General features: G+C 37.2%; 3 protein-coding genes across 5 annotated transcripts; 2 read left to right on the top strand and 1 right to left on the bottom strand.

The window, feature by feature from the left end:
* The first annotated feature begins 639 nt into the window (after positions 1-639).
* On the top strand, positions 640-5,935 carry LOC132138580 (caspase recruitment domain-containing protein 9-like). 3 transcript variants are annotated; one of them, XR_009432892.1, is made up of 12 exons: positions 640-919; positions 1,100-1,237; positions 1,674-1,999; positions 2,961-3,140; positions 3,217-3,360; positions 4,091-4,216; positions 4,425-4,613; positions 4,879-4,914; positions 5,077-5,125; positions 5,219-5,262; positions 5,343-5,411; positions 5,538-5,935. XR_009432892.1 is itself a non-coding variant. In XM_059547687.1 (12 exons), exons 1-12 carry the CDS (start codon positions 718-720, stop codon positions 5,629-5,631), a joined length of 1,608 nt encoding a protein of 535 aa, XP_059403670.1. In that variant the 5' UTR covers positions 640-717; the 3' UTR covers positions 5,632-5,935. The 3 variants fall into 3 exon arrangements, 2 of the variants coding, with proteins under 2 accessions (XP_059403670.1, XP_059403669.1); XM_059547687.1 differs by having other exon boundaries at positions 5,332-5,411; XM_059547686.1 differs by having other exon boundaries at positions 5,219-5,411.
* Positions 5,936-8,671: 2,736 nt separating this feature from the next.
* Positions 8,672-11,691, top strand: LOC132134707 (coiled-coil domain-containing protein 180-like). The gene is made up of 6 exons (XM_059547140.1): positions 8,672-8,691; positions 10,493-10,613; positions 10,711-10,813; positions 11,084-11,183; positions 11,254-11,395; positions 11,514-11,691. The coding sequence occupies exons 1-6, from the start codon at positions 8,672-8,674 to the stop codon at positions 11,625-11,627; spliced, it is 600 nt and encodes a 199-aa protein (XP_059403123.1). The 3' UTR covers positions 11,628-11,691.
* Positions 11,692-11,806: 115 nt separating this feature from the next.
* On the bottom strand, positions 11,807-21,009 carry LOC132138564 (protein O-mannosyl-transferase 1). The gene is made up of 19 exons (XM_059547685.1): positions 20,886-21,009; positions 20,676-20,782; positions 20,532-20,582; positions 19,916-20,062; positions 18,209-18,314; positions 18,022-18,081; positions 17,796-17,889; positions 17,568-17,723; positions 17,177-17,307; positions 16,979-17,074; positions 16,120-16,212; positions 15,817-15,913; positions 15,632-15,724; positions 15,292-15,412; positions 15,118-15,215; positions 13,072-13,185; positions 12,852-12,978; positions 12,575-12,752; positions 11,807-12,301 (listed from the first exon to the last, which is right to left on the bottom strand). Exons 1-19 carry the CDS (start codon positions 21,002-21,004, stop codon positions 12,124-12,126), a joined length of 2,166 nt encoding a protein of 721 aa, XP_059403668.1. The 5' UTR covers positions 21,005-21,009; the 3' UTR covers positions 11,807-12,123.
* Between the last annotated feature and the right edge of the window lie 453 nt (positions 21,010-21,462).

Below are 21,462 nucleotides of genomic sequence, written 5' to 3' on the forward strand. Positions count from 1 at the left end.
TGTCATTTTTGGGGTTCTTTGTGTTTTTTTATTATAAGCATTTAAATTTTGTATGCTTTTATGTTACATAATCATGATGTGCAACCCACACCTGAATCAAAAAGTTTGTGAAATAAAAATAAAAAATCATACATTTATAAATTATTTTGTATATTCAATACCACTTGATAAAAGTAAGGAATTTCCTGGGTTTTTAAACTGAACTCATTTCACGTGAGATTAGAAGATTAGTATTTTAGTAGATTACTATCTTATTAGTAGCTGTTGTATTTTACATGAAGCTGGAAGCCTAACAAGGAATGCCAAGTTGAGATCACAGAGACACACTATTAATAATTAGATTAGATTCAACTTTATTGTCATTGTACATGTAAGGTATAAGGCAACGAAATGCAGTTAGAATCTAACCAGAAGTGCAATAAGCAGTAAGTACAGAATATACAAGGTCCACTTGTCTATGATGGTTGACTACATTTTCTACAGAAAAATGTATGTACTCATTCTGCGACCAAATACCGCCGAAAGTGCATTGCAGCTCAACATTTTTTGTTGTGAAATAGAGAAAAAAAAAACTGCAATGACACCTGGAAAAAGGGAACTCAGTGAACTTCATTTCCTTTTTCAGTTTACAAACCAGCTGAATGTGTAACGCATGCTTAGCCTTAAAACCTGCCATCAAACAACTATTTTCAAGCCAACATAGAGCTAGTGTCAGTCATGTCTGACGGTCCAGGGGGTTTTGAGATGGAGGAGGATGATGAGTGCTGGGCACGGCTGGAAGACTACAGAATGCTGCTTATCAAGACCATTGAGCCCTCAAGGATAACACCTTATCTGAGACAGTGTAAAGTGCTGAGCAGTGAGGATGAAGAACAGATCTACAACGACCCCAGTCTGGTTATCAGACGCCGAAAAGTTGGTAAGTGTTTTTCTAGGCCACCTAAAGTTTAACTGTTTTAAAACATTAAATATACAGCAAATATTGTTGAAAGAAATATTTACTGTATAATGTGAAGCGTTCTATCTTATTTTCTAAGTATATGTTTATATAAAGTGGTATCTAGATATGGTTCAGAAATGACTTTTTATCCACTTATAGGGGTGCTGCTGGACATATTACAAAGAACTGGCCTCAAAGGATATGAGGCATTTCTAGAGAGTTTGGAGCTAGACTACCCAGATGTATACCGCAAAATCACCGGCAAAGAGCCTGCTAGGGTCTTCTCCGTACTTATTGGTAAGCTGTAGGCCTACAGCAGCTGATTTGTATACCTTTAAAAAAATAAAAAATAAATGTTAAGCATAAAATACCTTAGTCACACCTTTTAAGCGAATAAAAATCATAATTGCTCTAAAAACTGCTATCATCATAGGCAAAAGGAGAACAGACGTTGTTAAATATGGCCACAGGATTTTTAACCCAATGGCCATGAAGGTAGGCTACTAAGAAGGGTCCTTAGAGAGGATATAACGAACTGTTTAATAAACTGTACTAATATTAAGCTAAATATTTTTAAGTATAATAATAAGTTATTATATTGTGTTAGAGAAACAATTTTTGCTTTTTATCAGAGTCCAGAAGCATAGCTAGAAATGCTGTGCCTGTTGACAGTATTTTCTGCCATGGGTCTGTATGCAAACTTTTTTCTAGAAGTATCTGTCTGTTCACCCAGACACTGCCGGTGAGTGTGGCCTCACTCAGTTCCTCATGAGCGAGGTCTCTCGCCTACAGAAGCTCGCACAGGACGAACGGAGGAAGCGACTCGAAGTGTCTGCGCAGGCGGCGGAGCAGCTGGACGCCATCCGCCAGCTGCAGCTGTGTGAGAGCGAGCTGCACAAACAGCAGGACCGCGTGCAGCGCATCCGAGAGGAGCGCGAGCGCACGTGCGCGGAAGCGCGCAAACTGAGAGACGAGAATTACCGATTGATGCACGACTTGACCCGATTAAGCGAGGAGAAGAACTGCGCGCTCATGTGTAACAGAGACCTCCAGCTCGAGGTGATCAGTCAGTCCACCAGGAAAACATGTCAAGAACATGTCCTGGTCATAGTTTACAACTAAATCCAAAGATAGAAATAAGAAATTAAATGCATTTATTTGTTTGCAGTTATGGTAATAATTGTAATGGAGTGCTGCAGTGATTGTTTTTTTCGTATAGGCCAACCTAGAAGTTACATCTCCCTGGTGCCCTCAACGAGATCCATATAAGATTTTTTATTTATTTTTTTACTTTTGAATTGTTGCAGAAAATAAGCTTTGTGACCTGCAACAAACAAAAATGTATGATTCTTATGTGTTTTATCATACTCTTCAGAAATGAACTACATTTTTATGAATTTTGAAGTTTAAATGCAAGCAGTAAAAAGCGAAACGTAGGCTTTAAACAATACAACACAGTCGCATTACGTAAACGCCACCATCAGTTCCGGCAGCTCTTTTAGTGTTTATTTAAAAACATTTTCTCTGAAAGTCTGAGTTAGAATAGTTTGCATGAACGTGATTCTGAACATAATGAGGCTGTAAAGACTTTGGTAAAAGAAGACTAGTGAGTAGATAAGTTTTTCTGTTTGCCGTGGTGACTTTTAATTTCCCGGACAACCTCTGTAGTCCCAATTAGCCACATCTTAACCAAAACCCTTTTTCAAGAAAAGTAAATGCTTTATAAAATATCTTCATAAAATATATTCGGCTTATGCTTGCAGACTTTATTTTAGGCAGTTAGCCAAATGCCCGAAAAAACTATTGACGTAGGCCTAAGAACCGTTAAGTCCTATAAATGCTATATTTCTGAGTTTTGGCCTACAAAAATACGTCATCCCTGTTAACTATCTATAAATGCCACACGTCAAATATTGTTATTATTAAACTTTATGATCTTTTCTCTTCGTTATTCTCTTTAAATTTGATCTTTTCTCTTTGTGTATTTTCTTTTCCCCATATTTTTGTTCCTTTCTATAAGATTGAGAAATTGAAACACAGCTTAATGAATGCAGAAAGTGACTCAAAGATCCAACGGAAAAAGACAATAACTTTGAAAAATGCCATGGAGCAGAGGCCAAGTCCAGAGCTGATCTGGCAGATGCAGAGAGAAAATGAGATCCTCACAGCTCATATACAAGAGCTCGAGAGTGCTTCCAAGGTAAATCAGTCTCACTTAGACTACACTAATCAAAATATGAACAAGAATGCCTAATACTCACAATTCATTGACACAGGTCCAAACTCTGGAGCACGAAAAGCTTGATTCACAGTCATTAGAGGAATTCAAGCAACAAATTCAGGCACAACACCAGGAACTGGTGAATGATCTCTACAATCTAAGGAGAGACCTACATGGTGCAGAAAAGTTGCGTGATAAGGTAACCTGCATGTGTTTAATTATACCTGTAGACCCCATGCAAAGTTAATTTTACTTTGTTTTTGTATTATGCATATCATACTGTGTGTGTGTGTGTGTGTGTGTGTGTGTGTGTGTGTGTGTTTGTGGTTTGTGTGTGTATTTGTATGTATGTAGGCTATGCATAAATATACAGTGGGTATATAAAAGAATCATCCCCCTTTAAAATAATCACATTTTGTTGCTACACAACCTGAAATGAAGACAGACACAGTTTTTGTTTTATCCAGCTGTATTTATAACATCCAAGTGAAAGATGTAACACCAACATGTCAGAAAAAAACTAAGCCATTTGACTTTCAGCTGTGATGAGCTGTGGTCATTTTGATTCGCTCAACAAAAGAGCTTTCCTGGAGCATTTCAGTCCTTGGTAGGCCATTAAAAATCCCATGATGTCCTTTGAAAAAGGTTAGGGGTGAAACCCTGTAATCTTAGCTAAATTCACCAATTGGCCTGTCCATCATCATGGCGTCCTAATCATCCCCATATACTGATTGACTACTTCACTCCGTCTCCTCTCCACCAGCACAATATTCATGCCATAACATTATCCAGGTAGATCCGGCGCATTGGTGGTGGTTGAGGAGATTACCCCCTTCCATCTAAAGTTCTTTGAGTACCCAGAAAAGCGCTAAATGTAACACATGATTAATTTTATTAATATTATATATAATTTTGGTTTTAAATTTAAGTATCGAGAGGAGAAGGATGAGTTGGAACTGAAGTGCACAATGCTAAAAAAGGACTCCAAAATGTACCGTGACCGAATGGAAGACATTCTGAAGCAGCTGGAAGAGGTCATCAAAGAAAGAGACAAGGTATCACACTTTTATAGTTGAATAATGCAACATTTACTTTTGGTCCAGGTTCCTAAATCTAGCTAGATTTTTTTTTAATTAATAGTAAAAAGATTGGACACGTCTAAATTAGATGAAGAAAGGCCAAACTCTACTCAAATTTATTAAGTGTATCTGTTGTATGCATCACATTAACCACAACAGTTGTATGGCACTTCCCTATTGATAGGCTATTTGTACAAGAGAGGAGTACCATTTGGAGAACTCCAAAAATCTCCAAGACAAAGACCAGTACCGCAAACAGATCCGGGAAATGGGCGAGCGTTATGATGAACTTCAAGTCCAGTTGTTTCGAACTCAAGGAGAAGTTCTTGCTCTCCATTCAAAGCTTCGCAAACAGAAAAACCCAATTCAAGTGGTATGTACACTTGAAACTTCTGCTACACAGAGTGAGTGTGACGTGTGAATGAAACATTAGTGATGAATCATTAGTCATTTCAAAGGGTTAGGCTTCCTGTTATGTCAATCTGATGTAAGCACGTTATCTTTAGATATGTATCATTTTATATATATATATATATATATATATATATATATATATATATATATATATATATATATATATATATATATATATATATATATATAATAGTATGTTTATTATGATTTGTTTTATTCCTCAGAACTCAGAAGAAAGCTCCTTGCTGAGTTCATTTGAGGTAATTTTAATAAATTCTCTATTAATCATTTAAATGCAAACACTATTAGGAAATAAGATATTTCTGTATTGTCTTTTTCATTTTAAAGTGACATTGTTATCCACAGCATTTGGTTTGTATTCTTTTTAGTCATTAACAGGGTTGCTTACATTTTGTCCACAGATGAAAAGTCAAACTAGCGAGGAGGAGTCCAGGGAAAGGGGTGAAAAGGGTAACATTCACTGTTTTTCCCCACCAGATCTCATGCTCATAAAACAGATTGTTCTTGTTTTTTTTTAAACCTTGTTCCTGTTTTCTCACACAGATATGAGTGAAGAGTCACGGAGCCAAACATCTGGCGAGTACAATGTTGGTATCTTTGTTGTGGATGTTTATGCATGCAGTTATAGTCGCTTCATTTTCTATGCATATTTGCAGTATTCCGAGAGGATGTTCTCTGAGGAGGAGAAATCAGCTAACTGCAGACTTAAAGGAAAATGCAACTTTTATTATAGGAGGTTGGTTTTTTTGTATTCTTTCATAACAACAATTTAACCTTTGAAGCAGAGCTGCTACTATATTTCAGATTTTAATTAAACCGAATGATTGGGTTCTAAGCAAACTCATAATGTGGTATTGAACAGGAAACGTGCTTTAAGAACCAAAACATTCACAGACAAAGAGAGTGCGCAGTGCATCCTGGACAACACTTCTGGGAGTGATACAGACGGGATGTGACATACAGCTTTGCACAAGGAGATGAAATGTGGCCTTCTTTGACAGCATATTAAAATACAATTTAATGACAATCCAACATGTTTTGCATCCAGTGACCCATAAAACCTGATTATCATTATATCAATGTAATCGTGTTCAGTGTCAAAGTATGTCCAGTCAATCACTTATGTTATCATGAGTCTGATCTGCCACATTTCCTGTTATCTATTAATATACATACATCTTTTCATGTAAATCTTGTTCTCTTTTTTTGTTACAGAAACTGATGTTTAAAAATAAACATACCCAAAACATATTCACTGAACTTACTGTATAAGTCTGACATTTATCGCTTTCTTATGGGGGCATGAATTATATTATATGAACCTTTGTGAATGGGATATTCAAATTTTATTTTATTTAATTTTTTTGTGAAATTTAATTGAAATTGAAGTGTAAAATAAAAGTGGCTGAATATATTTATTCAAAAAAAAATGTTTTTTAATATTTTAAAGTGTCATTTATTTCTGTGATGACAAAGCTGAATTTTCAGCAGTCTTCAGTGTCACATAAATCTTTGTTATGCATATCCTAGTCCAACTACAGACAAGCATATCTTAATATACATTTAGCAATCAATTTAGCTGCGTAATATTTTTGTGGAAACCATTATACTTTTTTTCAAGATTGTTAAATGAATAGAAAGAATAGAAACAGCATTTAGATTATAATTTAAAATATTTTGTTACATTTATGAATGTCTTGACTGTCAGTGTGTCCTTGCTACTTGAAAGTATTATTAATAAAAACCTAATAAAAAAAAGAATCTTACTGTCCCCAAAATTTTGAATGGTAATGTATGTAAAAACACAAACATTTGTTCAAACAGCATTTGTTAATTTTCAGTCAAAGAAACAATAAAGAAACTCAAAAAGACAAAGAAACTCAATAAGACACGTTTTGCCAGATTTATTTTCAATAATAATCTTTTGTGATTCTGAAAAAAAAAATAACTGAGATATAATTGATCGTCTTGTGGAGAAAAGGTGAAGGGATCACAATGAAGCTGTTTCTCAATTCTACATGACAAATACGCATTTGTATGTTATCAGTAGTTTTTTCTTTGATCATGAATCCATGTTTTCCATAGATGATAAACCAAGCTCTGCTAGCAAATCAACCTGCTTTGGCCAAACTGTGTTTAAATTTGATGGAGAAACATTTGCAGATTTCCAAAAGCTGAGATGGGAGGAAGAGCTCCAAAATTGGACAATAATAAAACTTAACAATGCAGTTACCCAGTTCAAGTGTCTAACATATAAAAAAAAAAACTGAAAATTCCCTTTCCATAAAAGTAATGCCATGTTGTTTATCAACAAAGTGCATGAGCTGTCAGATGACTGTAGCTGGTAATGAAAGTTTTGAAGGTTCTGGCAGGGCCACCATAATATTATACAGGGGATTTACCTAAAATACACATACTTATTTTCTTCCTGCAGTGACATTATGAACAGGCCTCACATTCAGAGTCCTAAAAACATTCAAGATACTCTGAGCATTTTGAAGTCAGATCAGAAAACACAGAGTGAGAAACCCATCCATCTTATTCAAGATTATGTGTGGGGGCAGCTCAGTGGGAGATCCACTGTGCAGGCTTGTTGAACATTAAACAGCAGCTATAAAAAAAATTCAGTGTAGTCCCCAGTGTAGTCCATGACCAAGAGAACCAGGCACAATTATGTTAATTTTTTTATGCAATACTTTTGAAAGACTTTTCTCATAAATAATGCTTTAATAATAACCCTTTTTTGGCTATATTTTGTAACATTTCACACCTTGGTATGTGTGCTGAACATGGATATTAGCTGTCAAATGTCTCATACAACAGAGAAAAGAGGCCCAACTGGTTGTGATGTTGGCCAAACTGAGACAGGAATACTCAGAAGAAGCTCTGAAAGCCTCCTTAGAGAAGACACTAAACTATTTGGAAGAGGTTAAGAATGGGTTACACATATTTAGATTACTTTGAGATTTTTGTTGTTGTTGTTTGTACCTTAATCTACCTGAACTTCACTATAAAAAGATAAAAAAATCAAAGGACTCAAAGGATTTTTGCCAGCTTTATCTGTCTCTTCAACTTGGTCAGTTGAAAACGAATCTTGAGGAACTGTATTATTCTTTTGCCTCTGAACCACCCATTTATCATGTTTATTTTGGTGTTAACTAAGGTCAAAGCATGACAAACATTAAAAATGAAAGATTGAAGGCAGAACTTGAGGTGAGGCACAGAGGTGCACAAAGGCCACATTTCAACATTCAGCTCATCCAGTGCAATGACACATACACTTGCCCCTTTTATTTTGTGTCTGCTTAAATATTTAATTTCCTCTTTATTCGTAGGATGATCAAGATTTTAAGGCATTAGAATTTTCAGTTTCTCAAACCAGAGAGACTCTCACTACTGTAAAAGGCAATGTGCTAAGGGTTTCACACTACCCATGAAGAGGAACTGGAGACAGACCTTAAGAAAACCAAGCTGGTTTTGTACCCAAAGGCTCTCATTGTTGAATTTCTAAAAGAGTATGTGTACAGTAGAAATAATAGGATGAAATAATGCTTTGGTTATTCATAGTGATGTCTGCCTTGTGTTCTTCCACTATTTATTCATAGTACAAGAAAACAGCACAAGGGATGGAATTTGAATTGGAAATGAAAACTGTGCAATAAAGAACTCCATCTTCTCTTTTCTATGATTTATTCATTTACTTCTGCTTGCAGTTCTTTCTGTTTACGACAATACCAACATACACGGACATCTTCGAGACACCCCACAGACCTCTCTCACATATGTTATCAGTTCTTTCTCAACCCCTTCCTCACCCATCCTCCCTCCACTGGGGTAATGCAAATTCCAATAGTTTGTTCATGCCTCCATTTGGGGTAGGTTTTATCTTGGTTTTGAATTTAAAGAATGACAGCAAAATTTTATTGATTTATATTTATTCTGTTTTAGTCTGTAATTATTGACTCTAGTAGATTATGTTATATCCTTGTTAGCGACATGAGCACCCGAATGAACAAGTAAGCAAAATATAAAATGAAGAGTTTAACTAGAATAATCAAATGTCAGAAGAATACTATTTAGAAACAGACATACAACCAATCTGCATTCCAACCTAAATTTGAGGTCATAATAAAATGGAGTCAGATTTGAGTTTAACCTAAATTGAATAACTCTACGCACTGATAAGACCGAACACGCAGGAGACCTTCAGCCAGCACCGGATACCTTCCTTGTACCGAGTGCACGGACTTTACAGAACATAACAATAAAAATTAATATAAAAAAACCTCTGTTGTGTTGCTCCATTGCTTACTGTAAGACAAACATTTTTTTAGTCATCTGGAAGAGAGGTTTCATATTACTCTAACCAACACTATGACTTTTGTGGGAGCCAAAAAGGAGAAACTGAAAGCTCCACCAACCTCAGCAAGAATACAAATGGACATTCACACTGTCAGAGCAGGTTTGTCCCCTCATCACACCCCAAAACCATTTTGGCTGTTACTTATTTGTAGCAGTGTAACAGCCCTTGCTTTAGCACATTTATAAAAAGAGTATTTATTACAGGAATAATATATTTTTTAATAATAAATGACTGAATGTAATGTTTTCAGACATTTAATCTTTTTTGACATAAGTAGGATATTTTTAGGTACATTTCTATTATTTAATTAATAATATTAGTTAATTAATAATATTATTAGAACAGTTTTTTTTTATTTATGTACCTTAAGGATTGAAGTATAATACAAGTGCACATTCAATTCAATTAAGTGTACTTCTTTTTCACAAGAGAGAACTAAAATGTTTCAATCTGGTTTTTCATAACTCTGTTTATTACTTGGGCAGAGAACGCATGGATCAATACTGCAAGGGTATACCGTTCGTCCTAGAAGACTGCCGGACAGAAGTACAGGGGTTACAGATCCAGCAAAATAAACTGACCGAAGACTCCCTAATGCAAATCGGTGGTTACATCCCAAGAAATTGAACTCTTTCACTCACATCTGGAAAAAATGGACAAGCGCATTGATTCTGAAGAGTGGGCCATGATACACCACATGGAAGAAAGAGAAACAAAGTGTCTGGAGCAGGTTGAGATTTTCAGCTCACAAGTCGATCATTGTGATCACACATTAAAGATTTATTATTTTGAAAGGAAGTAACAGTAAGAATATTTTTCCTCAGGCCAAAGACAAACTTTTACAAACATGAGAGTCATGAAAATTCAACACCGGTTTCAACTAGCTCTGCAGCAGAGTGAACAAAAGAGGGTATGTAAACAAATGCAGAACAATGGTGAGAGCAGAGGAAATTATCCTATACTTTCAAGTTCCTCCCATGTAGTCACTCTGAGGAAGATGCCATTACACTGTCACAATGCAAAAGTAATGTTATCTACTCCAGATATATGCTAAATATTGCATAAAATGTTGCATTCATAAAGAGTAGTGTAACGCATTAAACTTCCTTATTACGGGAAGAAGGAGGCGGGAACCAGCGGAAAATCAAAATGACTTTAATAATAAAATAAACACAAACAGCGCGACAGCCCATCACGGACGACTGCCGCGCACAAACAAAACCAAAACATAAACTAAAACCCAGGCCTGGCCCTCTCTCGTCCTTCACTGTCGTCGCTCCAGTTTTATATCCTTCCATCTCCTCCGTGGGACTCGAGACCGGTGGGTCGAGCAGGTGTCGCTCATTTCCAATCACTCCACCGGCCTCACTCCGTTCCCACGGCTCTCGGCCCCGCCCCACTCGCCACAAGTAGTAACTAAGGTTTGTGCTGTTTTGTGGCCTGCTGTCATATAGGGAACACACTGGTCAGTTGTGTGCGCGTCTGAGCCATCCAGCCTGTGAAACAGAACTGAAACACCCGGTGAAGGCTGAGGAGAAGAGACAAGCCATCCAGAATACCAGACAGGAAGCTCAGGTTACAGATTTACCAATTCAAACTTTCATTCAAATAATCGCTTTTATTGCTTTTTTTTATCACAAAAGTTTAACTTGGTCTTCTTGTTTCTGGACAGACCTGTGCTCTCAAAAATGCAGAAGAATTTGTCACTGCTCTTGCCTGGTTGGTGGAGGCCTTACTCTTTCAGTTCGACAACCTCATAACCATTCAAGTGGGATGTAAAGTTATGAATTAATGTATGTAAATGTAGATGGTGCTACAGCACAGGTTTGATAGGCTCATGATCAGTGTTGATCTATTATAAGCAATTTGAATATAATTATAGGCAATCAGATGAAAGTGTTTGTTAAAACAAGTACATAAAAGTATATATTATATTAATATACATTATATATTATATTATTATACAAGTATATATATATATATATTTATTGCATTGATAATCATTCATTTACTGACTCAAGCCTGAATGTCTTTTGGAAAAGCAGATGCTGAACAAAAGAAAGAGATTACTACACTCATCCGCCAGAAACAAACTGACCTCCTGCTGCAAGACAAGAGCAATACTCTGATGCAGAAAGGCAGCAGGTGTGGAAATAGAAATGTTTTTGAAGCACCTCTTTTTTTACTGTTATTATGAACGTTAAATTCTTTGTAGAACATGGTCAGGCATTTGTTATTTCGGATCCAATGATGACAGCTCATTTCACAAACAATCTCAGGAAACAGCCACCGTCACAGCTGCTAAAACCGCACTAGGGCATCTTAAGACCATTGAGGAGCGAGATGCCATGCATGAGGTAAGTTCATTTTGAATGAGTTGGCTATTTAAGTTGCTCTTGTCTAAACCTACCTGATAAGAAAATGAAATAGAATTTTTGAAATCGTTCTGCTTGTGTGACTGTCTTCTTCCCCCAGCACTATGGGCAGAGGGTTCAGGAGGAGTGTGACGCTCAGGAAGGACAGCTGCAGCTGTGGCATGACCACTGGCAGAATCAGCTAAAAACCCTCGCTTCACTCAACTCTGAATGACAGGGAGATATTTATGAACAACAACAATCTAAGCCAAGGTATTAAAAACCTTCAAAGAGAAGGAACACTACATCTTAAAAGAACAACTGTGCTCACTCCACTCAACATTTGCATGCTTATCTATTCTATCTTGCTGTATTCATGTAAATAATGGCTGCTATGAATAGGCCAATACAAAGTTTGAGGATATAAAAAAAGTTTATTCCATATTTTCAAGTTTCATTGTTTAGTGTTTTGCAAGGATTAAATAAAAACAAATTCAAATAAACGCAACCTATCTTATTAGTTTAACAAGTCCCTAAAACAATGCAATAAAATTGCCATATGAACAGAATAATATGTAAACATAAAAGCATGATAAATGAAACACTAATTTGGTTTAGAGTTTTGAGATTGAGCAGCATGAGTTCTCCATTTTTCACAGCTCTCTGGAGAGCCAACAGCACTACCAGATGCCTTGGCTTTAGCATTCACATTATTGTGAACTTATTGAAGCTCATGTTCGTTTTCGGAGGAGAATATCCCAACTCTCTCTCCAGCGCAGTGCAGCAAGTTCATCTGATGATAATGCTGGCTGGCCGTAGGTCAGAGGACTCAAGTTGTGGTAGGACACATATACTGAAAAAAGGACTGCCAGAATAACACCACCAAATGCTTTCCTTTGAGCTGGGGATCTGAGAAAAGAGCATAAAATACAAATATGAGCACAGAGACTAGATTTACACTGGAGTGATACAATGATAAAGACACCGTTCATATATGATACTTTTTTTTTTATTAATACAGTACAGTATATTAAAATACAAAATAGTTAATTATATTTTTTCTGTTTGCACTGTTTAAAAAAAAGCAGCCTTGTAGAGCATAAGACACTTCTTTCAAAACCATTAAAAATCTTACAAATTGACACACACTGACTAATTTCAGAGAGAAATTAAAACTCTTACTTCAATACATGGATGTACAGGTGCTCTACAACTATAGGTATCTGCAAGATCTTGAAGGTGAGCGCTGGAAGATAGTGATACAGAAACAGAGTCTTCTCCATTAGGAAGAATGGCAGGTAATTCACTGCCCATCCTCCTAAACAAACAACACCAGCCAAAACCAGTTGTTCCCAAGAGTCTAAGAGAGAAGAAAAAACAGGAAAGGAACAGTTAATGAATCGTGATGGTAAAGCCAAATTCTCTACTATTATTGCTCACAGAACCTCTAGACACATACCTTGAGGAATGTCTTCAACTTTTCTCCGTCGTCTTAGTAAGTAGGTTAGAAACATAAGACAGTAAACAACCAGTGAAAGGTTTGCAATGGTCCAATTAACAATATTCCCTATCAGTTGAATTTGTGCCTGTATTAAAAATAGAAAAGATTAAATTAGTCGCATTGTCATTGTCAAATACAAAGATATAAAACACAAACCAACAGAATGATGCTGACATACATTACTTGAAGGATGAAGCCAGTATGCAATGTTGGTGTCCATTGTTATCCATTCAATGGGTGATGAACTATATTTGTGTTCGGACTCTTCATTCTTCACAGTCAGCATCTTCCACTGTTACTCAAACATACAATAAATGGGCCTCATTCATGAAACACAAGCAGAACTCATTTTTGAGTAAAAATAGTTCAGAAAGTCATTCGAAATTTAAACCTGCTCCCATCACATGTAAATGGTAAATGAAACATTCAAACATTCTGTATTCTTTTAGACAAACTGATGACACAGCATTTTTTTCTCCATGTATTAAAATGAAATGTAATGAGTTCATTTGCCCTTTCTTTTTTCAGTTTTTTACTCTTTTAACTTCAGCAAAATGCAGAGATCATTAATTTCCCTTTTTACACAGCTGTCCAATCACAGTGGAGGAGGGGCGGGACAAACACTAAAATGACTAACCATCATAATAGTACAGCACAACAATGAATGGAGAAGTTAATATTGCTGGTTACAACAATTTTATATTCGGTAATATTCTTCAAAATAAGATACTCATAACATGTTACTGATTATTTCAAAGCATAGCAAATAAAGCGTCACTCCAGAAAAATGAAATGCCTCCAAGCACCAGCAGCTGGTCGTTTTCAGAAGAGCACCAGGCATTACGACATGTGGCCAAAAACACTCTGGAGGACACACGTTAATTTATTCATATTAAAATATCATGTTATTCATGTTAAAATATCCCTATTTACAATTTCATAAAACTTCATCTCTAGCTTCTAACTGTAGAACAAATGTTCACGAGAGAGTGGTGTCCAGTGGAAGCTGTGCCGAAATTGTTCATTTTTGTATTTAATAAAAATGTTTTCAATAAAAATGCATACAGTCACATTCGGTTCTGAGACAATGTTTGCAGCCTGCTCGAAAAAAAAGAGCAATAGAGCGAGTCCCTCCAAGCAAGCTGGAGAGCGGGTTTTACAGCTACTATTTTGTGGTACCCAAGAAAGATGGGGGACTTCACCCAATCCTAGATTTAAGTATTATCAACAGAGTGCTTTGCAAGCATCAGTTCAGGACAAATTCGCCCTAGTAATTTCCCCCGATCATGATATTGCTATTGGTGTTATTCAACATCAAAGAGGAGTGGGCTTCGTTGATACTAGTGGCTCTGAACTGGTCAAACCAGCCTTGATTCCCGGAACTGACAGAGCTGCTGGTGGCACCGCCTTGGCCAATCCCTATCAGAAAGGATCTGCTGTCTGTGATGCTCATATCGTGCCAGCTGCTTGCTCCATGAGTGATGTGAAGTGAATGAAGTGACATACACAAGTGACCCATACTCTGAATTCGTGCTCTGCTTTTAACCCATTCAAAGTGCACACACACAGCAGTGATAACACACACACTGTGAACACACACTCAGAGCAGTGGGCAGCCATTTATGCTGCTGCGCCTGGGGAGCAATTGAGGGTTCAGTGCCTTACTCAAGGGCACCCAAGTCGTGGTATTGAAGGTGGAGAGAGAACTGTACATGCACTCCCCCGACCCACAATTCCTGCTGGCCCGAGACTCTCTAACCATGTTCCATCTTGCTGAGTTTGTAACTTGTTGAGGCTGTTTGTAGCCTCTCTCACAGCGGGATTGAATATTGTTCCCATAGCAGAGAAACCTCCGCAATGTCTCGTGAAATCTCGAAAGGAAACATGTCCGATAGTAACCAGGGACGTTTACCTTTGCTGTAAATAAAACTAGTTTCTCGCGAGACTAGCATATTCTCAACGGCGCTCATGATACGCCTACGGCCTACATCATCCTCTGGACGACACTCTCTCGTGACCGCGACAGTTAATGGAAGCTAGGACTCCCATTATAAAGCATGTATTAGCCTACCCTTGACATTATTTAACATAACAACGATTGTATTCATCTGAAAGAAGAACGTCATATATACCTAGGATGGCTTGAGGGTGAGTAAATAATGGGAAAATTTTCCTTTTCGGGTGAATTATCCCTTTAAGATCATGATTAATTTTTAATAGTCACCTGCAGCTCAAGAAATTTGGCCATAAAAGTAAGGTTTCTCTTGATGTCACTGTGTGTAGGTGATTTCAGCTCCAACTCCCTTTCCTTCTGTTCCTGACCTGTACAGATGTGTGTTTAATCAAATGAAGAAGACATAAGCAATATGAAAACATATAGAGATGTTATTTCTCATACTTCGGCCATAGCGGTGCTCCTCCACATTCCACATGCTGCTCTGCTGGTAACCTTTATAAATCTTATCCCCAACCACCTCCAGCTGTTTGAAACCCCACTCTGGCAGAGACACTCCACTGAGCTGCAAGACATTACAGAAGAGGTATAAATAACTTTCTTAAAGAGATACTCCACCCAAAGATTTCAATTCTGTCATCAAAAGTTCTGTCATAAAAGTATGTGACTTTGTCCATGTATTTCTACATACACCCAACTCAAATTTAATAGAGTTTACACATTTTTTCTAAAACTGTATATTAAGGCTATGCTTTTTCTGTACAAATTGTACTACTATACAAACCTTTAAAACAGCTGAAGTGTTCACATGGACTAATCGCACCTCTGATAAAATCGTCTTCCAGATCTCTCTATCAGACTCCCTGTTCACTATGTCCTACAGTGCAATGAAAAGAAAGCATCATAAAATATATTTTAAATAGAGTAAATGTGAACATGTATTATAAACCTACGGGTCTCAGATCTTACCACTCTCCAGAGATTCTGAGCCGGCATAGACACATTAAAGTCAATGTAGCCAGAGACTTCCTGTGAATGAGGACTCATGGGGGCTGCAACATCATGCCTTGAAAACAAAGCATAGCCAGGTTATTGCTACTACCGGTACTATATTAAATAGATTATGAAAAATATTAAAAACATTATTATTAGTTCACAATGAAAATCTGAATAATTGAACAAAATATATAATAATTTATATTAATGTAAAAAAAAAAACAAATTACTATGAAATGTAACTTTAACAAATCTGATGTTGGTAGAATTAATTACGTGTTTAGGTAGCGAGAGGTCATTCCATGAAGCAGCTGAATAATATCACCATGTCTGACAGCTCTGGGTGGGCTGCTGACCACAAGACTGTGCCTGGGGTTTGAAATTAATTACAATACAATTCACGCAAAATGTTTAGCTGCAGCCCACATATTGGTCATATGATTTCACAAAAATATTTTTAGTAATGCTATAATTATTAATTGGATAGTTCTCACAAAAAATTTAATTAGCTGATAATTTGCTTGCTCTCAGGCCATACAAAATGTAGAGTAGGGTTTGTTTCTTATTGGTAAAAATTTAGCATTACATCACTTGATCCTCTGCAGTGAATGGGTGCTGTCTGAATGAGAGTCTAAACAGCTGATAAAAACATCACAATAATTCACAATTAACTCCAGTCCATCAAGTAATGCGAAAAGCTGCATCTTCTTCATAAATTCATTAGATGTTTTTTAATTTAAAAACAATGTTTCCGGCAAAATAAATTAAAAAGTCAGGATTTAATCAATAAGCCACTGGATTGAGAGGACAACAGGGGATGGAGTTTTTTTCCCGGAGGAGCGTTATTATGGATTATGGACTGTTTCTTCAGCCTGAAGAGACAGTTTAAAGGTAAAATGTCTTGATGGATTTGTTTCTTATAAACACACAGTGTGTCACTTTAAAAGATGTTACCTAGTGGACTGGTGATGTTTTTATCAGCTGAAGTACTCCGCTTCTGTCGGCACCCATTCACTGCTGAGGGTCTACTGGTGAGCAAGTGACCTACGGCTAAATTTCCCTGCCCTGAGAGTCAGTGAATGTTCAGCCATTTTTTTTAAATTTTTTGGTGATCTAATCTTTCAAATGTACATACCGCCCAGGGTCTTTAATAATCCACCAGTTGTTGACATCTTTGAAAGGATAGCAGGTCACCTGCTGCTGGTGGGAGCTGCCACGGCCATTTTCATATCTTTAAGCATAAATCGTTATTAAAGATCAGCTTGAAAATGTGGTTGTTTAGGATTATGTCACCTGGAACCCACAGCTTTGAGACAGAGTCCCAATGTCTCACCTGATTGGATAGTTAACCTTGTGGGAGTGAAGCCAACATGGAACAGGTTTACTGGACACAGTGCGAAGAGTGACCTGCGAGCCGAACGCGACATCCAAGGGCTGCCCCTGAGTGATCCGCGCTAGACCACCCTTTATAGGAAAAACGGGAAAAATAAAGGAGATGTTGACCGCTTAGATAGGTGACGATTATACTGTGAATTAAACAAAATCTGTTTTAATTCTTTATGCACACTACACCATTCAAAATTTTGGGTCAGTAATTTTAACTTCTATTCGGCAAGGATGCTTTAAGTTATTCAAAGTGACAGTCTTGGTGAGCATTAAACATTAAAGGATCTCACCAACTCCAAACTTTTTAACTTGAAGTTGAATTTGAAATGAATCTGTACCTCTAGACTTGCTTGAAAAGCGCTGCTCATCATCTGGTCATGTGGTCCACTGCGATACAGCAGGGTAAGATGGACGTAGAAAAATCCAATGTACATGATGACAGGCAACACCACAAGAGCCAGGAAGCGAACCAATACCTGGACCACTACTTTGCCCTTTTCACACGGATCACAAAATTACTGTAAAGCTCTGTAAAACCAATGGATATTTTCTTAACTGCTACTCACATGGCTTAAGGTTCGATCTCCAATAAGTTGCCAGGTGTGTACAGCTGTCAGGCCTAGCAGTAAAAAGTATGTGAAAATACCCATGTATTTTACCCTGTAAAATAAGACAAACCTTACTACTTGGAACTACTTAAGTTTCATTTGCAGAGCAAGTGAATCTAGATTTTTACACATTCTGAAGGAAATTCCAAATGCCAAAAATAGTTATTTTTAGGATCGTACATACCCAATTCCACATGCACAACTGACCCCACAGGTCACGAGCCAAAACCACCTAAAGGATGAACTGAAAGAAGAGAAAGTGCATTACAAATATACAGCCATGCAATTGGGCAAATATCATTAGTCACAGAAGGTTGACAAGACAATGCAGATTTTAAACTGATAAAAGTTATTAGCCAAAAAATTCTTACTTGCTCGCTTTGTGAAAGTGAAGGTAAGACAACACTGCTAACAGCAGGAAAAAGATTAAAACGGACTCCAGCAGCATAAAGCGTGATTGCACAATCAAGGAGTTTTCTGTAAAAATGAAACGAAAGTATTTAACTGACAGTAACGGCTTGGAAAAACCACCATGGCAATGACTTGAAAACGATATGCTACAGAGAAGAAATTTTTTATTTGATCCCCTGCTTATTTTGTAAGTTTCCCCACTTACAAAGAAATGAAGGGTCTGTAATTTTTATTTTAGGTTTATTTTAACATACGGAGACAGAATACCAACCAAAAAATCCAGAAACAAAAAACACAATACATAAAGGTTCAAATTTGATTTCTATTTCAGTGTGAGTTAAATAAGCATTTGATCCCCAAGCAAAACATGACTTAGTACTTGGTGCAGAAACCCTTGTGGGTAAGCACAGAGGCAAGACGTTTCTTGTAGTTGGTCACCAGGTTTGCACACATCTCAGGAGGGATTTTGATCCACTCCTCTTTACAGATTCTTGGCTGTCGTTTGGCAACTCAAAGTTTCAGCTCCCTCCACAGATTTTCTGTAGGATTGAGGACTGGCTAGACCACTCCATGACCTTGATGTGCTTCTTGTTGAGCCGCTCCTTTAAAGTCTTGGCGGTATGTTTCTGGTCATTGTCATGCTGGAAGACCCATCTTCAGTGTTCTGGCTGAGGGAAGATTTTGCCCCTCAATGCGGTGAAGTCATCCTGTACCCTTAGCAGAAAAACAGGCCCAAAGCATGTTTCCACCTCCATGTTTAACTGTAGAGATGGTGTTCTTGCTTCATAGTCAGCATTTTTCTCTCCCTTCAAACACAGCAAGTCGAGTTAATGCCAAAGAGCTCAATGTTGGTCTCATCGGACCACAGCACTTTCTCCCATATCTTCTCTGAATCATTTCAATGTTCTTTGGCAAACTTTATACGGGCCTTTACATGTGCTTTCTTGAACAGGGGACCTTGCTGGTGCTGCATGATTTCAGTCCATTGCAGCTTAGTGTGTTATCAATGTTTTTCTTGGTTACTGTGGTCCCAGCTGCCTTAAGATCATGAACAAGCTCCTCCCGTGTAGTTTGGGGCTGATCCCTCACCTTTCACACGATCATCCTTACCCCGAAAGGGGAGATCTTGCACGGAGCTCCAGACCGAGCCCGATTGAGGATTGTTTTGTATTTCTTCCATTTCTGAATAATCGCACCAACAGCTGTTTCCTTCTCACCAAGCTTCTGGCTGATGGTCTTGTAGCCTATTAAAGCCTTGTGCACAATCTTGTCTCTGACATCTTTTGACAGCTCTTTAGTCTTACTCATGGTGATGGGGGAGGTTGGAATGGAAGCTACAGATTGTGTGGAAAGGTGTCTTTTATTCACCTAACGAGCTGACATTAAAAGTAAACTGTTCCACATGGGCACATAACCAATCCGTGAGATTCACAATACTTGTTGGCTGGTAGGGGATTAAATACTTATTTCACTCACTGAAAAGCAAATACATTTCTAACCTTTATATAATGTTTTTTTTTTCTTCTGGATTTTTGGTTGATTTTCTGTCTTTCCATTAAAATAAAGCTACCATAAAATTGACAGAACCTTCATTTCTTTGCAAGCGGGCAAACTTACAAAATCAGAAGGGGATCAAATAAATATTTTTCCCCACTCTAAGTACTTACCTATGAGGAGGAGCAGACAGGCCCCCAATGCTGAGAAATGGGAATATCCGAGCTCCACCACCAGAAGATAAGCAAGTGGTATACAAAAGGAGCCAGCGAGGGCCGGTATTACCCGAAGACTCCAAACAGGAACATTACTGGTGTACTCTACAATGGACCCAAATAAAAATCAATACGAGTAATGCAAGTTTTATGTAAACTAAAAGGAAAGTAATATAAGTGTGTCATGTATCCTGATGCAATGTAGACAATGTTTAGTGGTCACTAAGGCGTTCTGACTGGTTGCTAGGACATTGCAAACTGCAAAGCAGTAATTTCTAGAACCATGATTCTGATCTTAAAAAAAATAAAATAAATAAAAATACAGTCAGAACAGCCTGAAAGACTGTGGCGAAATAGTTTGTGTGAGTGATTCTCAACCTTCAGCAAACTACCAAGGGGCGACAAGATTTAAAACCATTTAATTATATTATTTAATTATAAAAAATAAAAATGCTAATAACACACACACACACACAAACATTTTGAACTTTAAAAATTTAAATCATATTTATTTTCCCCCCGTACATGAACAGTCTTTGTCAACCCAACATAAACCCCGCATGTGTGAGATCACCTGCTCCAATTCTGTTCCAGACAAAGTTGCCATCAAATCCTCCTAAATATGCTACACAGATAAATACTATCCATTAGTAAATATACATAAATATAATTTATTTTATTAAATATAAAAAAATAAAAATACAAAAAATCTTCTCACCTCCTAAAGCTAGTACCATGTGGCCAAAAGGTGGTCCACTCTCATCAATGAAAAACACTTGCTTCATGTACAGAGACAAAAACTGTCCATAATAAACTTCATCAAACCTGTAGTGGTATGCAGACATAATATAAAGAAATACACGTGAATATAATTCAAAAAATTATAATAATTAAAATGTCTACATATAATAATTAAACGAATACTTACACTACAGCTCTGGGAAAGTGAATGCCACACAGTCTGGTGAGGAGCGCTAAAGCAGTGACGGCCAGCAGAAGCAGATTGATCTCCACTCTCACACTGATGGGCAACTTCACACACTGCATGCCACCTGCGTTCATTCATTAAGGCAAAACATACCGTTATTACTACATACATATTCATTTATTTTGCATATACAACGCGCAGGAACATGCATGGAAAATGCATTTAGCATATTATGTAAATGCATGTAACATTAGCTTATTTACCTTTGTACTGTAAGACTTAGTTTCTCAGGAGTTTCGCAATCGTATGTCAACACTGCTGATGTCGCGACTACATGTGCTTTCTTTTCGCAAAAAAAGTAAATAAATACCGACCTTCGCTAAAACTTGACTTTGTTAACATTATTCAGCCGTGTCTCTGGTGTAAGCGACAGCTTTAGTCTTCACCTTAAAAACACTCCAATTTGTAAATAAACCAACGGTATGTAGCTGTACTCTTGTGTTTCCGGTCAATATTGCCCTTATTTCAAAATAAAAGTTCAAACATTCCAACACTGATATAACAACAAAAAAATCCC

The sequence above is a fragment of the Carassius carassius genome, chromosome 4 (genome assembly GCF_963082965.1).
Source record: "Carassius carassius chromosome 4, fCarCar2.1, whole genome shotgun sequence".
NCBI classification, from domain to species: domain Eukaryota; kingdom Metazoa; phylum Chordata; class Actinopteri; order Cypriniformes; family Cyprinidae; genus Carassius; species Carassius carassius.